The 18,604-nt window shown below is 41.5% G+C and overlaps 1 protein-coding gene across 3 annotated transcripts in view; it reads left to right on the top strand.

Moving 5' to 3' along the window:
• The window catches only part of cpne2 (copine II), a 272,940-nt gene that overhangs the window by 60,443 nt on the left and 193,893 nt on the right, over positions 1-18,604 (top strand). For all 3 annotated transcript variants that reach the window (XM_043707144.1, XM_043707142.1, XM_043707143.1), the window contains exons 3-6: positions 2,336-2,515; positions 2,603-2,677; positions 4,355-4,426; positions 8,414-8,497. In XM_043707144.1, the coding sequence (XP_043563079.1) occupies positions 2,336-2,515; positions 2,603-2,677; positions 4,355-4,426; positions 8,414-8,497 (411 nt within the window). The remainder of the gene's footprint in view (positions 1-2,335; positions 2,516-2,602; positions 2,678-4,354; positions 4,427-8,413; positions 8,498-18,604) is intronic.

The raw sequence follows: 18,604 nt of genomic DNA, 5'->3' as shown, positions 1-18,604 counted from the left end.
ATCCCAGTCCCATGTTCCTAACCATGCCCTGAGTTCATCTGCCTTCCCTGTTAGGCCACTTGCTTTGAAATAAATGCAGTTTAATTTATTAGTCCTACCTTGCCCCTGCCTGCCTGACTGTTTGATTCACTTCTGCTCTCAACTGTACCAGTCTGAGATTGATCTCTTTCCTCACTATCTCCCTGGGTCCCCCCCCCCCACCTTACTAAGTTTAAATCCTCCAAGCAGTTCTAGCAAATTTCCCTGCCAGTACATTAGTCTCCTTCCAATTTAGGTGCAATCCATCCTTCTTGTACAGGTAACTTCTACCCCAAAAGAGATTCCAATGATCCAAAAATGTGAATCCTTCTCCCATACACCAGCTCCTCAGCCATGCATTCATCTGCTCTATCCTCCTATTCCTGCCCTCACTAGCTCGTAGCACTGGGAGTAATCCAGATATTACGACCCTTGAGGACCTCCTTTTTAAATTTCTGCCTAACACTCTGTAATATCTCCCTTCAGAGTCTCGACCTTTACCCTTCCTATATCGTTGGTTCCAATGTGGACAATGACCTCTTGCTGGCCTCTCTCCCCCATGAGAACATTCTGCATCCTCTCTGAGACATCATTGATCCTGGCACCAGGGAAACAACACACCATTCTGCTTTATCTCTGATGGCCACAGAAACGTCTGTCTGTACCTCGGACTACAGAATCCCCTAACACAATTGATCTCTTGGAAGCCGACGTACCCCTCGTTGCATTAGAGCCAGTCTCGATACCAGAAACTTGGCTGTTTGTGCTACGTTCCCCTGAGAATCCATCACCCCTTACATTTTCCAAAACAACATACCTGTTTGAAATAGTCCACAAAAGACTCCTGCCCTAGGTGCCGACCTCTCTTACCCTTCCTGGAGTTAACCCATCTATGTGACTGTATCTGAGACTTTCCCCCCTTCCTATAACTGCCATTCATCACATACTGTTGCTATTGTAAGTTCCTCATCGCTTCTATCTGTCTCTCCAACCGATCCACTCAATCTGATAAGATTCACACCCAACAGCATTTATGGCAGATATAATCCGCAGTAACCCTTAAATTCTCTTTAAACTCACACTTCTGACAAGAAGTACTTATCACTGCAAAGGCCATTTTTGCTCCTTCACAATGTACAGACCCAGAAAATAACACCGTCTTATTCCTTTCCAAAATACTGCCCCAGGTTAAATTAAGAGCTATGGCTTATATTTTAAGTTTAATCAAGAGACTTATCTCCAAAAACATATAATCAAGAAAGAACCCACTCTACTCACTACTGCAGCCTTTCTCTTGGACAGACTTAAAACAACAATTAACTTATCTGATTCTGTGCTATGAACTTCGCCCAAACCGGTTCCTCCAAGATTAGTTGTGAAATTCACTGTTTGTTAATTTTCCAGACGCACTCCGATGTCCAACAACACATGAATTCAAAACCAGCAAAGGCAGTAAGTTGTTAGAAGAGTTGAGATAAAAACTTGGTTAAAGAGGTGGGACTCAAGGAGCAGGTAAATAAGAAGGGCATGTGCAATGCCAGAGGGATGTGCAAAGGTAATTCACAAGAATGTGACCTGAGTAGATAAAAATGTAGACATCAGAGAGAGCAAGGAGCCAATGCGCAGGATTTGGGATAAGAGTTTGAGGGAAGGAAATTGGAGGGTTAGAGGAAGTTGCAAAGATTGGGGAGGGACAAAGCCAGAAGGGATTCCAGCATGAATAATAGAAAAGATAAATTTGAGATACCTGGGGGACTAACTGCCCAGATGAAGAAAAGAGACAATGGCCTACAATTTATTGCAAGTGCCTCAAAATTCTGTTATATTCATTCAAGTTGCTAGGAGGGAGAACACTGTGGGTTTTATATTTGGTGCCAGGCCAAAGAGAAGGAGAGAGGAATATATTGTTTAAAAAATGCACATATCATACGGTACATAATAAAAGTAGAGAAGTGAACCCAGAGACATAAAGCAAAGATGTGTAGATACTCCACATAAAACCATCTGCTGCAGAAATCCTTAAAAAGACAAAGCTGAAGAGCCTGCCTCCTGGTCAGTGTTTATTGCCTTGAAGTACCAAGTTACTCCCTCCACTCTCAAACAGATTCATGCAAAAGGTAGATGTGATACCTTATGCTCAATGGATTGAATAATATCCCAGATCTCTATCTTCTACAATACTGAATTTAAGCAAGGCACATCACTCAGCATCCACACCACTGTATAATACATTAGGAAATAAATACCCAGTGTACAATTGTCTCTGTGTTAGGACATTTGCCTAAAATTAAAGTCTTCCTGTTGTCTCCTCTGACAGATTGGCCGAACAGAAACAGCCATGAACAATCTAAATCCAGTATTTGCCAAGAAGTTTGTGGTAGACTATCATTTTGAAGAAGTGCAGAAACTGAAATTTGCCTTGTTTGACCAAGACAAATCCAGTAAACAGCTTTACGAGCATGACTTCCTTGGAGAATTTTCATGTACTCTCGGAGTGGTAGGTCTCTTTTTTTGTACAATCTTGAATTATTCTAAATCTTCAGTAACTTAAGTTACAAAAGTAAAATTTTGATTCATGATGCAGATCGTTTCAAGTAAGAAGATAACAAGGCCGCTTGTTCTGACCAATGGGAAACCGGCTGGAAAAGGAACAATATTGGTACAGTCAAGTTTAATTTTTACTTTTGTTAGAGTCACTGATTTAACCTTATTTTTATTTTATTATTTTCTCAAGTTTGGTTTGGAGCTGCGCATTGGGAGCAGTGAGCTAAAGAATTCTTTTGTACTGTAGTAAAAGTTTGTGTTTGTGTTAAAAGGAAAACAGACCTAACAAGCCTTTTTCGGAGCAAATTGCTGTAGATTCTGGAATCTGTACTGAAAACAAAAAAATGCTGGAAATCACAGAGCATCAAGAAAAATCCTTGGAGAGAGAATAAGCTTCATGAAGAGTCATCCAGACTTGAAATGTTAGCTTGCTGTCTCACCATGGATGCTGCCTGACCTGCTGTGATTTCCAAATGAGTTTTGTTTACTTGTGAGATCAGGCCTGAAAATTAATTGCAGGTTGGTTCCTGATCGAAAGGTTCTGCAGAAGCCTCATTACCAAAAAGAGCATTATGTTTAAAATGATAGCAGAAGTCGGCCACTAATGAAGTCAGTACCTGGGAATTGATTCCAGCATTTCCAGAAAAAACCTTATGTTCAAACAGATGGCAGACATTAAATGCTAACTGGCACCTCATAGAAGAGACGGTCTATGAGGACATCGTTGGAGTTTGAATTGGATTTTGGACTGTGTTTTCTGTGAGAACGAATCTGCCTGTTGATACTGCAGCATAAAGATTTGAAAGGTGCCTGCCTAACCTCCCATGAGCACATGTTAGAAGCTCAGAAGAGAAGGCTAATTATAGGCAGTACTGCCTTTTTCTGGGTGAACTGGAAAGGTGACCCCGATCGAAATCTTCTGAAAATCAATCGTGAAACAATCATTTATACCTGAGGAACAATGTGTTGTGGAACCCACTTAAGTAATCTGGCCAGTTTTGTTATGTTCTGTCACTTATCACTTAACTGCATTTGTTCATCTGTGCTTTGTGTGAATGGGGCTGAAAACAAAGGTGTTTGGGTTTATAGCACAGACCAATTCAATTACTTTATTGTTTCATTTTGTTCTAGTAAAGTTATTGTATTGTTAATAAATTCCCAAGTCTTTTGTTTAAATTACGAACATGTGTCAAGAATTGAGTATTTGCAAAGTGTGGGATTGGTGACAGATAAGCCTGGTTAGGAGCCATTGAGGTTAATTTTGGGTGTCTTTTGAATGTTTGAAGTTTACTGTGTTGTGAATACAGAAATAATAAGGCTGATTTGGTTTGGCCGTCTGTCTCTGTGTTGTACCCCTTGCAATATTTCAGCAAAATAAACTGTTAAAGTGAAATGACCAAAGCAGACCAACTTGATGAGGGTGACAAACCAAGTTGATTGACCATTCTGAACAGCTCAATTGTGTTGAGTTTCTAATCTGGCGAATTACAATTTGGAACTGGGAGTTGATACAACGGAGAAATAAAATTGGAGAAACCAGAATATGCTTTATTCTATACATCACTATGCAGCTGATCTGAGTGTGCTGAACTTATCAGTTAACACCCAACTAGATTAGTGAATAAACTTCTGTATTATATACCTGGACATCATGCTGGCTCCTCAACGAGTGGGGTTTGTGTTGCGGCAAATTCTAAAGTCACCTACCTAGTGTATAGGAGATATATTCATAACGACAGATCGAAAACATTTACCAAATGACATGTTGATGCATCTTCACCTGCCTTTACAGATAAGTGCCCAAGAAATCTCCGATAATAGAGTAATCACCCTCAGCATGGCTGGAAGAAAGCTGGACAAGAAGGTAGGCTTCTGTCTCTAATACGGTCTATGGAAACATAGAAATGACTGCGACCACTCCATTGCTATACTCACTATCAAGTAAAGATGCTCCAAGAGAGCACATTAGTGAAACTCAGACAACAGTTCAATCTTAATTACTAGCAAGCGCGATGAATTCCTTGCTTCCCAAAGTGATACTTAGCTCTCTTTAGATTTTAATAACTCCTGTGATATTATGTGCTTCCTACAGACCTGTGGTAACTACTGCATGGACAGACAACTATATTTTAAACACCAGATGAGTTCCTTTTAAACATCAATTACTGTTACATAATTTCTCAGCAAATCACTGCAGAATGAGTCATAGGTTAAATTATGAGATTGGAGCCCTCATTGTTGGAGGCAGCATGTTAGCGTGGCTAATACAATGGCAGATGGACAGGGAATAGTGACTGGGGATAAGGGGAACCTTGACCAGTGGAGTTCCACAGAGTTCAGTGCTGGGACTGTAACTGTGCACAATATATACCAAAGACATGGAGGAAGGAAACAAATGTACTGGAGCCAAATTTGCAGATGACCCAAAATTAGCTGGAAAGTAGGATTGTGAGATAGATACAGACAGTTTACGGAGAGATATTGATAGGTTAAGTAAGCAGGCAAAATATTGCAGGTACTTGTGAGGTTCTTGTGCATGAAACTTAGCAAGCTAGCACACAAGTGCAGCAGGTAATCAGGAAGGGTAATGGCAGGTTGGCTCTTATTTCAAAGAGGTTAGAGTATAAGAGTAGGGAAGTCTTACTGTACAAGGAGCTGGTGAGGCTACATATGGTGTACTATGACCAGTTTTCATCCCCATATTTAATGAAAGATCTTATTTGATTGGAGGCAGTTCAGAGACGGTTCACTCGGATGATCCCTGGTATGGAGGGATTATCTTGAAGACAAAGCCTAAACAGGTTGGGATTCTACTCACTGGAGTTTAGAAGAATGAGAGGTAATCTTATTGAAACATTGAGAATTCTTAAGGGGCTGGACAGGGTGAATGCAGAGACATGGGAGAGAGTCTAGGACCAGATGCATAGTCTCAGAATAAAGAGGCATCAAGTTAAGACTGAGATAATGAGGAATTTCATCTCCCAGAGGGTAGCGGTTCTTTGGAATTCCTTGCCACAGAGAGCTATGGGGCCAGATTTCTTGTGTATCTTTGAGGCTAAGATGATTATCTCTTGATCATTATCTAAGATCTTGATCAATAGGAGAATCAAGGGTTACAGGGAAAGGTCAGGAAAATGGATTTAAGGAATGTTGGATCAGCCATGATCCTACTGAATGGCAGAACAGTCTCGAAGGGCCAAACAGCCTACTCCTGTTCCTATTTCTGATAGTCTTGTTCTGGTCATTTGTGGACACCTGATACAAGATCTCAGGGCATGCTCTGTGGGAAGTCACCACACACAAACCCCCCTCTCACAGGCTTTGGCATCACCCTGTTGACCAATCTCTGATCTATTTACAAGATGGCTCTGTATTTCAATGCTGCAATTTGGAGTGAACCAGCAACTTTCATTGCAAAGCTGCTGCAAGGACAGTTTGCCTATAAAGGAGGACACCCAGCTCACAGACTAGACCAGACTGCATCTTAAGCTGCTTGCTTGCCCTGGGGAGACTGTTTGTGGAGGTTGGAAGCAGCATGCTGGGGTGCAGACGGGATAAGAATTGGGAATGGAAGCAACTGAGTCTGGAAGTGAGGGAAGATTTATAGATCATGAAAAGGAAAGGAGTAGGGTAGGAGTGTATGTGGTGGAGGCATCATTCACAGTCAGTGACACCCTGGCTCCCACAGCAAGGTCAGTGCACTCCTGGATCCAACAGGTTGACTCAATATGTCTGGGCTGGGGGGTTGAGTAAAAGAATTTGATGGATGGGATAGGTGGGAATCTGGGAAGTTCAGCACCAATGGGGCTGGCGGGGAGAGCTACCAAGAAGGGATATGTATATTTGCGGGTTCACGAAAGTTAAGAGGCTGGGCCCGAGAGAGAGAGAGAGAGAGAGGAGTGACCGCTGTTTCCTTCTGTCAGTCTCTAAATAACAAGTGTGCAACTGAACAGAAATAGCTGCCACCTCACGTGCAGTGGGTGGGGTATCTGTTTTGTTCTTTGTGGGTGGGAATTCATTTTTGAGCAAATAGAGACCCTTTAAAGAGCAACAGCATTATGTAGAGACCCAGACAGTAAATGGAAGGACGTCTGCAAGCACCACGTATTATGTGAACTTGCTTTAACACCCAGATTCTGGGTGTGTTTGTACACAGTAGGATCATGACTGATCTGACATTCCTCACATCCACTTTCCTGTCCTTTCCCTCTCACCCTTGATTCCCCTATTAATCTTAGAAAATGATCAAGTGGTAATGATTTTAGCATATACTGAGCTGGCCCTAACCAAATGCAGATTCACCCTCTTCGGTCCGACTTCCTACAGGGTTCAGAGGGGCTGGCAGAGTGGAGGGGTGGGCATCGGGAGTCCTGACAGTTGAAACATTACTAACTTACATTATTTTCCTTCTTCCTTCAGTTGTGTCTTTGTGAGGTCCTTATTAGGACTGTACAATTGCAGGCATTTGGATTACAATAATTATTGTTGTTCATCCGCCCATGCAAGCACTTAGCTGAAGATGTGGCTGAAAATCAGACCTCACGGGAATGAGGCACTTGGTAGATTATATTTGAGGAGAGCAATCTGATTATTCAGATGGGGTATGTTCCAGTGATGAATCTTGCCCCTAAGCCACAGGATAGTGAACACCTCAATGTCCTTTAGCAGGGCCCTTCCAAGTGTATTGCCACTTGCCCTGCCATAGTTATATTTGTTTCGGTAGGTGGATTATCTTTGCTCTCTAAAGGGCCTCATATTGCTCAAAAATGAATTCCCACCCTCCGAGAACAAAACAGTTACCATACCCACTTAAACTGGAGTCTAGATTAGAGTGGTGCTGGAAAAGCACAGCAGTTCAGGCAGCATCCTGATGAAGGGCTTTTGCCCAAAACGTCGATTTTACTGCTCCTCGGATGCTGCCTGAACTGCTGTGCTTTTCCAGCACCACTCTAATCTAGACTCTGCTTTCCAGCATCTGCAGTCATTATTTTTACCCACTTAAACTGGAGCCAGCTTATAAAAACTGTCCAGTTTTTTTTTCGGACTCCACTATCTGTCAGAATTGTTAGCTGTATAAACTGCTCTCATGTTATCACTTCCTTATTAGGTTGGAGGGGGTGACACCAGGCAATGATATCCCACCTTCTCCATAACTCCCTCCCCAGCCCCAAGCATAAATGATTTGTGTGGTTTTATTTACAGAGTGTGCCCTTCGCTTTATATATGCAACCCGTGTTGAAATTGCTCATTTTCATGCGGATACTAATTTCAATCTGTCGGACTACTTGGGAGGTTCGGGCTGCAGCTGGGAGCAATGGGGTGCACAATGTTTTTGAGCCTGTGCAGATCACTGAGCAATGAGGCATACTGGCATGGCTGAGGCAGCAATCAAAGATGTGTTTGTGCCCTTAGCATCTGCACCACATCCACCTCTCGCTTCAGAGAGCTCCACATCAGGAGTGCAGCCTTATAGTTTGCATGAATATGTCCCAGCCTTCAACAGGGTGGAAGTGACTGGCTAACAGTAGCGACGGCAAAAGGATGCCATTTACTCGGGTTAAATATGGAGCATTCTGATTTTCTTTCAAGGCCAAACCATTTCTTAAGTTGCTCACAGCCGTAGCACCAGGATCCAAGAACGTTAGTGAGTGTTAGCTGCTGCTCTGTCAGTGCTGTGTGTATATGAGTTAGGAATCCTTCCTGTATTACCAGGGCCTTTTAATCTGCAGTAACTCATCTCTAGGAAAGATGTCTGTCTTTAACATTGAGCTATCCATGAATCCAAAAGTGGCATCCTTCCAAGAATAATTTGAATATTGCCCTATTTAAATAGGCATTAATTTTCTTACAGGATCTTTTTGGGAAATCCGATCCCTATTTGGAATTCTATAAACAAGAGGAAGATGAAAAATGGATGCTGGTACATCGAACAGAGGTAGTTTTACTTGTTGAACTGAATCATCTGCTTTTAGTGTGGTGAGAATGTAGAGCAAAATGTTTCCCCATGAAACCCTCTCTATCTACGCCGGTAGTACTCTCATTTGCCCGTATCAAAGCGCTGCAAGGTATTAAGTTTACCATTTTTGTTTTTGAGGGGGAGGGGTGGTAAGGGGAATGGAGTGGGTGCGGGTGGTGAAAGGGAGAGGGGTGGGGTTGCTAGCAGAGGGTGATTGAGGGGAAGTAGAGTTAGCTAAAAGAGTTTAAAAAAAGATTCCAAACAAACAATCACTACTACCCAGAATGACGGCAGGTTCATGTGAACACTATCACCCACAAGTTCCCCGTCAACTCTCAGGCCTGCCCGACTTTGAAAAATGTTACCAATTCTTTATCCTCACAAAGCCTGAAACTTTCTACGAATGACACTGAAGATGCACGTACAGTCTACAACAGCTCAAGAAGGTGCATCATCACCACTTTCTTAAGGGCAACCGAGGAAGGGAAATCAATATTGGCCTTGCCATCAGCATCCCATGAAAGGGCAAACATACAATTAGAAGTTTTTTCACTGGAGCGTAGGAGGTTGAGGGGTGACCTTAGTGGGGTTTATAAAACCATGAGGGGCATGAATAAGGTGAAAGAGAAGATCTTTTCCCTAGGGTGGGACAATTCAAAACTAGAGGTCATATTTTTAAGATTTAAAAAGTACACAAGGGCAACTTCTTTTGCTCAGTATGGTTCGTGCATGGAATGAACTGCCAGAGAAATTGATGGATGTGGGTATACTTACAAAGTCAAAGTCTTTTCCCTGGGGTGGAGGAGTCCAGAACTAGAGGGCATAGGTTTAGGGTGAGAGGGGAGAGATATAAAAAAAGACCTAAGGGGCAACTATTTCACACAGAGGGTGGTACGTGTATGGAATGAGCTGCCAGAGGATGTGGTGGAGGCTGATGCAATTGCAACATTTAAGAGGCATCTGGATGGGTATATGAATAGGAAGGGTTCGGAGAGATATGCGTTGGGTGCTGGCAGGTGGGACTAGATTGGGTTGGGATATCTGGTCGGCATGAATGAGTTGGACCAAAGGGTGTGTTTCCGTGCTGTACATATCTATAACTGTATGACACACAACGTTTAGTGGATATTTGGATAAGCTCATGAATCAGAGAGGTTTGGAGGGATATGGGTCAAGCGTAGCTAGGTGGGTCCAGTTTAGTTTGGGAACATGGTCGGTATGGACTGTTGGACCAAAGCGTCTATTTCCATCTTGTATGGCTGTATGAGTCAACGACAATTAAGCCCCTTCTTTCTATTAAAAGCTGAATTTGAATGATTCAGTTCAGCATCAGCAACAATGGATACTTGTCATGTTTCTCTTCATTTATATCTTGTGGGCCAAAGGATTCAAGCTGTTGTAAATGTTAAAATAAACTAAAATGAGAAGGAAAAGCTGCATCTGCTGATTTTGAGCTCACCATCATTAATTTCCCAGCATTCATCATTCGTCATCCTGTGTCAATAATTGCATCTGGGTTTTGCTGACCGTTGTTAGTGCCACAGCCACGTAACTCGTGTACAGAAATCTAGAAACTTAAAAAAAAAGATACAGAGCATGATGAACTGAATGATCAATACACCTTGCTCAAGTCCTAATGCTGTTTGTGGTCCAGTGGTGAGACTTGCATTGTATCTTTCATTTCTCGAGTTATCTAGTCAGCTTCCCTTCGGAACAAAAAATCCAATATTCACAGGAAGCCGTGTCGTTATCCTTTTCGTGTAGTTAATGTATGGAGCTGCTTCTCAATCAGCCTGACAATCCTGCAATCACTGAGAGTTGATGAAATTGTTGAGCAGCTTGCCACAGAGAGAGACTGCAGCCTGTGCAGGAATTAACAGTGAAACATTATTGGCTTCCTTTCTGTATCTCTGAGACTCCTGTGATTTCCTGCAAGGATCTGCTGCAAGCTCACAGGCAGGGACTTTTCGATAATTCTTCAAGAATACTTTCAGAGGTTTTATATTTTGGATTAAATGTTTAGATTAAATTTATTGCAGCATCATGAGATATTCTAGCTCCTTTGAAATTTCAGAAACTCTGTGGTGAAATTTGTCCTGTCTTACTATATATGGATGTATATTCTACCTTTTTTTGTGCCCATTTATGGTGGAATTTTAGTCCCATCTGCTTTTCGCTATTTCTTGTGATCTCTGACATCTCCCTAGTTCAGATCAATAGTTATTGATAACCTTTAGGAACTTTACCATTCTACATGTATAAGTTAAAACATTGTCTGTCAATAGATTAGTCAATGGTTGGAAGCTACCGTGTTCTTGGATAAGTTTGGTTTGAGCTTTGCCCTTCTTCTTTAGCTTCAAGTCACTCTGATCAATAACGATATTGTAACCCTAGCCCTATTGCTATCTCCACTATTTCCCAAATCGAAACATGAACTTAACAGGCAAGAGTTTTGATAAATAAATCCTCTAACTAATTTTTGAAACAAAGACCAACATAGAAAAAAAAACCCGAGGCAATGGATGCTCTGTTAATGGTATCGAGCTCATTTGTAAAGTAGGAACAAAATACTGTAGCAATATGTAAATCTACACAATACTCAATAAATTAAACTGCTTCACAAAGAATTATTAACAGATTCCTCAGTTGAGTGATCTAATGGAAGTTATAATGAACAGGGGAACTAAAAGAACGCAGAGCAGGAAGGCTTACAGAAACTGTTTCCCCAAATAGCTTCTCCTATATGTGGACAGCCCACAGTCCATTAATTATGATAAGTGTTTACACTTCATTGAATTATCTTGGAATTATGTGCACACTGACCCAATGGATGTATCACTATCCTTCCTCTTTTAAAACCAAGACACTCAGTGAGTGCCTGTCTAAAGTTTGACAAACCTCCTGGGTCACTAACTGCAGTAAAGCTGCACTGACCCACAGGTTGCTGCTGATAACTGTATCATCCAAGATTCCACTTTGAGTTTGACCTAGTGTCTTAACTGAGCCTGAGCAACACACCAATGCTATAACCTGTGCAGAAGCCTCTCAGGTTTACATATTGACTGAATGGTGTCAGCATGGTTTTTTGTGTGAGTATCAGTGACTGTGTAATGGTGGCCATGGTGGAGATAATGGGCTGATTGCATGTACTGTGAGGATCACCATCACATAATAGTCTGTATCCTTACTCCATACATTCCACTGTCATGTGAGATTTCATTGTACTGCATAAGAACAAAAAGAGAGAAAAAGATGTATCAAAGGGCTATCAACCAACTTAAATCTGAAGATTCAGTTTCATTTTCAAGTGGAGTCTGGCCTAATAATGAGTACACATCTTAAAACCACAGATTCTGTTACACGATCAGCAACCTTCATAGATAGGAACTTAACAGTGATGAGGATATTCCTGAGGATTTATTCAGGATAGAATGGTCAACTGCGTGTAATGTGTTGATGCTCAATGAGTGATGGAAGCACCGAATTGGGCAGTTCCCAGCTCTACAAACATGCGCCAATGGAAAGTGGTCCAGAGGTTGGGATTTTCATTCTCGGATGGCGAAGCTCCTGGGAGTCAGATCAGACAACCCCTGAACAAGTCGCTGGGTGTGGAGGTGGGTTGGCTGGATGGTGTCTCCCTTGATGCTTCAACAGTGTGTTGATTTTTTTTGTCAAGCAATGAAACAAAAGAACTCTCCAGCCCTATTCCTCACAGTCCCCACAGCTGTCCGCATAACCACAGCCGATTCATACCAAGTCTCGCCATGTATGCGCTTCCACGCCCCCATGGTGCCTCATTTTGTCCTTGCCAATCTGTGGCTCTGTATCCATAATGATTCATGAACTCCATGCCAGTGTATGTCCCCCTTCCCACCCTAATGGCCTTTTATATCACCTATGTTCCTCTGCCCACCACCCATAATCCTATTATATCCTGCATGACCCCTGCCCACCACATAATGACTCTTTATAGTCTTATGCCAACTCATGTCAGCCCATGAATATCACCACTGTTTGTCTCTGCACCTTCCTGCCAACTCACCTACTATTCACCATGGACAGACCTCAGAATCTATACAGAAAGGAAATAAAGTTCACTAGAGTTCACTTTAAAAGAAAACTTCCATTAAATAAAATATTCACAATTTTATTTCCTTCAACAATATAATCTTTCATAGCTACAAACATTCCATTCAGGTGCATAATCTGTAACATTGCAACCTTTGAAATTCATAGTTGCACTTCATAGAGTCTCTAACCATTCTGAGTTGTCCATAAAACTGAAATGGCAGACATCCTAATGTGATAACAGAAGGTTGTGAAACCAATCATACGGTATTGATTCTTCAGATTTCTGGAATACTCCCGACATTTATTTTGAAGGGCAGATGTTTGAAAACACCAGAACATTTTTTTACTGTTCCTTTTGACAGCTTTTCTGGTTATTTTTGCCAATTCCAATGAGATTGACAGTTCATGAGTTTTTGCAATTTGTATGCACACTCATACATACTTCTATCAGTCCCAACAGACAATATTCACCTCTTAAATGTGTCCTGGGAGTATTATAGAATCCCTACAGTGCGGAAGCAGGCCATTTGACCCATCGTGTTCACACTGACCCTCCAAAGAACATCCTACCTAGACCTATTCCCCACTGCACAACCTTGTATTTCTATGTCTAACCCACTAAGCCTGCACATCCTTATGGGGCAATTTAGCATGGCCAACCCACCTAACCTGCATAACTTTGGAATGTGGGAGGAAATAATGGAAGCACCATCTTAGAATTTGAACTTTGTGCTTGAGGAGGAAAATTGAGAAGTATGTTCTTATTCAAAGACCAGCGAATATCGGGGACTCAGTTTCCCTAATGGGTGAATGTTGGAGCAGTTGGGAGCTTTCAGGACTGATCTGGGTAGAGTATTGTGAGATGTGGTTATCAGTTGAGTAATCCAACATAATCCAGTTGCATGAATTCAGCACTTTGAATGTCGGGCTAACCTTTATTGCTGTTAAAGTTTATTTCTAACTAAATGCATCAAAGGTTTGTCAAGAGAATTCAAGTTTTGTCTAAGAAGTCAGAGAGTTGAATGTATAAAAGCCATTTTATTATTTGCGCCAGACATCCACGTTAGAAAATGTCTTAATTCCACAAAGGCGCTGTTTCAATTCTTTTACAATTACAGTTATTTATCTTGATCATTGATTAATATATTAACACAATAGCATTTTCATACCATTAATATGGAAACTACAGTCAACAGGTTAGAAGTTTCTGCCAGGTTTCTCTGCTGGGTTTGCCAATGTACCTATATTTTGAAGTTAAAAGTTTTGATTTGATTTATTATTGTCAGGTTTACCCAGATACAGTGAAAAGTTATGTTTTGCCTGGAGCACAGGCAGAGCATACCCTACGAAAGGATCACAGGGTGATTGAACAGAACGAGGAATACAAAGTTAAGGCTGCAGATAAGGTGCACAATAGACAAGATGGTTAGACCTCAAATATGAGAGTCCCATTCAGAAGTCCAAAACAGCAGAAAGAAGGTGTTCCTGAACCTATTGGTACATGTGTTCAAGCTTCTGTATCTTCTACCTGATGGAAAAGGTTGGAAGAAACTGTAACCAGGGTGAGAGGGATCTTTGATGTTGGATGCCTTTTCCACAGCAGTAAGAAGTGCAGATGGAGTCAGTGGATGGAGGGTTAGCTTGAGTGGTAGCCTGGGCTGTGTTCACAATTCTCTGCAGTTTCTTACAGTCCTGGGCAGAGCAGTTGCTGTACCAAACAATGTTGTGTCCAGATAGAATGCTTTCTATGGTGCATGTGTAAAAGTTGGTGAGGGTCCTTATGGGAATACCAAATTTCCTTAGCCTCCTGAAGAAGAAGAGACATTGTTATGCTGCCTTAGGTGATCGAAGATGGATTGGTGGTGATTGTCACTCCAGGAACTTGATGTTCTCAACCATCTCCACCTCAGCTCCAATGATATAGATAGGAGTGTACCCTCCTCCCTGCTTCCTGAAGTCAATGATCAGCTCTTCAGTTTTGCTGACATTGAGGGAGCGAGTCTTATCTTTACATTACCTTACCAAGCACTTCAACTGTTTCCTGTATTCCATCTCATCATTGCTTGATATGAAGCCTACATTGGTGGTGTCGTCAGTGAACGTGTAGATGGAATTTGGATGAAGTTTGGCCACACAGTTATTAGTTTACAGGGAATAGAGCAAGGGGCTGAGTACACATCTTTGTGGGGCACCAGTATAGAGCATTGTCATGCAGGAGATGCTGTTACCTATTCTCACTGATTGCATCCTGTGAGTCAGGAAGTTGAGAATCCAGTTGCAGAGGGTGGAGCCGAGACCTAGGACTCAGACTTTGGATATCAGTTTGGTTGGGATGGTAGTGTTGAAGGTAGAGCTGTAGTTGATAAGTAGAAGCCAGGTGTAGGTAACCTTAGTGTCCAGATGTTCCAGGGATGTGTGTTGGACTATGGAGATAGCTTCTGCCATGGATGGCTTCTGCATCTATGCCAGTTGGCAAATTGCAAGGGATTGAGGCAGGCTGAGAGGCTGAAGTTGATTTGGGCCATGTCTAACCTCTGGAAGTGCTGGCATTGCAATCCTCGGTAATTGCATGTTGAGCTGGTTTTCTAGGTGCTGCCTTACCTGTGGAGTATTTCCATCTGTTTCTGATTTTTGAAAGTTGCATCCATGTGAGGCTGTTGTGGTGCAGTGGTAGTGACCCTACCTCCTGAGCCAGAAGGTCAAGTTTCAAGTTTCTCTTGTTCCGGGGTGTATCATAACATGTCTGAAAGTGGTGTGCTGGTACATTGGTTAGTACTGCTGCTTTACAGTGCCAGGGACCTGGGTTCAATTCCCGCCTCAGGTGACTGCTTATGTGGAGTTTGCCCATTCTCCCTGTGTCTGCGTGGGTTTCAATGGGTGCTCCCATTTCCTCTAGTAATCCAGAGGTATGCAGGTGAGGTGGATTGGCCATAGTAAATGCATAATTACAGAAATAGGGTGGGATGCTGTTTGGACAATTGGTGCAGACTCAATGGGCTGAATGGTCTTAATCTATATTGTGAGGATTCTATGATTAAACCAAAAAATTCACTGATCTAGAAAGCAGTGCTGGGCACATTTTAAAGACAATACTCACTATGTTTACCCTGGTCTGTTACTGTATATTTAAAGCTTTTAACTTTAGACCTACTGTTTCATGTATTTGTCTACATACCTCCTCATCCCATTTCAACTTGTAGTTACTCTGTAATCAAGTCCTATTAACAATACAAAGTTAAAATCACAGAACACCAGGTTATAGTCTAACAGGTTTATTTGGAAGCACTAGCTTTCGGAGCGCAGCTCCTCCATCAGGTGGTTGTGGCAATGCAGTCCCTTTCATACAGTTTGAATCTGAGCAAACACACTTAACATTTGCAATGTTCTCTGTGTCATCATTGTGTTGCAGCATTAAAATAGTTCTTTGAATAATACCAATATTTTGTTTCCTGCTGATTCTGTTCTGACTGTTTTGTAACCAAGCGATGTTTGTGACCCAAATCTGACCTAGTCTAACCCATATCTCTGACAGTTTTCTATTATACCGCTCAGCTTCCAATTTGTACCTGCAGCTGACCAATTCAGAATTCATTTGACAATAATACACATACAGCTCAAACCTGCCTCTGTCTGTTTATCTCACTCTGAATCCTTTGCCCATTCATCTCTGCCTTGTTGCCTTCCTGTTTTTCTCCCAGTCTCTCCCTGCTCCTTTTACTGCACTCCCTATCATCTCTCTTATATAACCTGACCCCAATAAGTCAAACAGCCAACTGTGTGTGTAAGAGACGGAGTGGGAGAAAAAGATGGCAACATTTATTTGTTTAAATAAGCGGCTTTCCGTCTTCAATGTTGGAAAGGAAATGGCTTTAGTGTTTGTGTTGTGTAATGCATAGTCATTTCCTCCTGAGTTCTAGTTTTGCAGATGTGAAATCACACTAGGAAATCATTTTAAATTACCAAATTAATATTTATTCAGCAGCATCCCACTGACTAAAAGAACTGCAAATAAAGGCTATTCATTAAGCAAGGTCCAGTTACTCATTAGAAATAGCAGAGATCATGGAGAGCATGGGCCATCTGCAGAAATGATTATAAATTTGCAACTGGACGTGAGAGCAAAATTGGGGGATGTTACTACTGTTTCAAAAGAACACACTTCTTTCTTGATGTTTGGTGCAAATGTACCTGTCAGGCTCCAGTGGTTGTGGATTTTTTCACCCCATTTCATCATATCAAAGTATCTTGTAGTATTGCAAACAAGCTACTCAGGCCCTTCATGCTTTCACTGAGCCTCGAGAAGACTAGAAATTGCTGGAGAAACGCAGCAGGTCTGGCAGTATCTGTGTGGAGAAAGCAGAGTATGTTTTGAGTCCACTGACTCTTCATCAGTTCTGCTTTCTTCCCAAAGATGTTCCCAGACCTGCAGAGTTTCTCCAGCAATTTCTCCTGTTTTCGTTTCAGATCTCCAGCATCCGCAGTTCTTTGTTTTATTATATACTTGAAAAGAGGAGTCACATTTAATCCCATATTCCCTGCTTTTTGCTTGTAACCCTGTACATTCCTTATCCTCTTGTCGGTTCAACTCATCTTTAAAACTATTTATAGAATTGGCTTCTATCACAGTTTTAGGTTAAAGTCAGTCTCTGTACATGCCCTCTACATCTGTTGTCAATTGTTTTGTATCAATGACTTCTAGATATTGATGCACTTATCATAACAAGAAATTTCCACCATCAACTTTCAGAATTTCCTCCATCAACTTCAGAATCTTTCATCAATCACTCACTTGGCCCTTCTTAACTTTCTCTAGTCCAAGGCAAATCATCCTAAATCCTTCAGATTCTCTTCATCAGCAAAGGCTCTCGTTTCAGGTCCATGTCCCAGTAAGCCTTCTTTGTATCTTTTCCAAAGCCTTTACTTCTTTCTTGAAGTGCGCTGCCTAAAATTGTTGGCAATACTTCACCTGAGGACCCGCGAATGATTTCACTAATGTAAAATATAATAATGTAATCGCTCAGCTTTTATATCAACTCTGTAATTATTAGCCCAAGTAACTGATCTATTTCTTTATAGCCACCTTATAAACTTTGCCCTGTCATCTTCAAAAACTTCTATGTGTGGACACCAAAATACCTCTGCTTATCTATTCTGTCTTTCCGGATCTATCTTTCCACAGAGCATCACCGGACACTTTCAGTATTAGATGCTATCTGCCAAGCTTCTGCCCAATTCACCATCCTGTCTGTCATTAGCAAGTTCCACATAAACTGCAACCTTTACAATGCTTCTTCTTGGAATCTATTTTTGGTTTTAATTGACAGTAGATGGTTCATGAAGATATCAGTTAGCTGCTGTCCTATTGTCCTCCAGACACTGTAATGGTTAACCTTTGAAGTGGTTGAAGAAACTGTTACTAGCTCGAGGTCTATAAATGTTTGAATTAACGAGCCTTAATTTGTACATTAGGGGTAATGCCATAAAATGTCAATGGAGAGCCACATGTTCCTTTGGGTATACTCCTTCTGATGTACAGAGGACATGTTATGGATTTCCTGATGGGGATGAACACTCAACATCTCACTTACTCACTGAAATAATTAAACTAAGATTCCATCAGCCTATTATGGCAATCAAATTAAAATGAGAATGTAAGTAATGGTGAGTCAGATTCCATTCAAAGAATAAACCCTTTAGTAGGAAAAGTGATTTCCCATGAATAAAGTCAGAAAGTGCTAGAGAAGCTCAGCAGATCCAGCAGCTTAAGTAAAGAGAGAAACAGAAATCTGATATGCCTCTTCTTTGGAACCCACCAGTTCTGAAAATGAGTGATACAATTGAAATGCTGACTGTTTTTCTTTCCCCACAGATACTGCTAGATCCACTGTGTTGGTTTCATATTTCCAGCATCTGCAGGATATTGTTTTTGTCTGAATGATTTCCTATGCTTTTCAAAAATAAGAGCTCACTGTGTAAATGTAATGTCTACAAGAGCAGGTCAGAGGCTAGGAATTC

This window comes from Chiloscyllium plagiosum, chromosome 17 (genome assembly GCF_004010195.1).
Source record: "Chiloscyllium plagiosum isolate BGI_BamShark_2017 chromosome 17, ASM401019v2, whole genome shotgun sequence".
In the NCBI taxonomy this organism is placed as follows: domain Eukaryota; kingdom Metazoa; phylum Chordata; class Chondrichthyes; order Orectolobiformes; family Hemiscylliidae; genus Chiloscyllium; species Chiloscyllium plagiosum.
The sequence above is the reverse complement of the archived record's forward strand: the minus strand, read 5'-3'. Positions and strand labels throughout refer to the sequence as shown.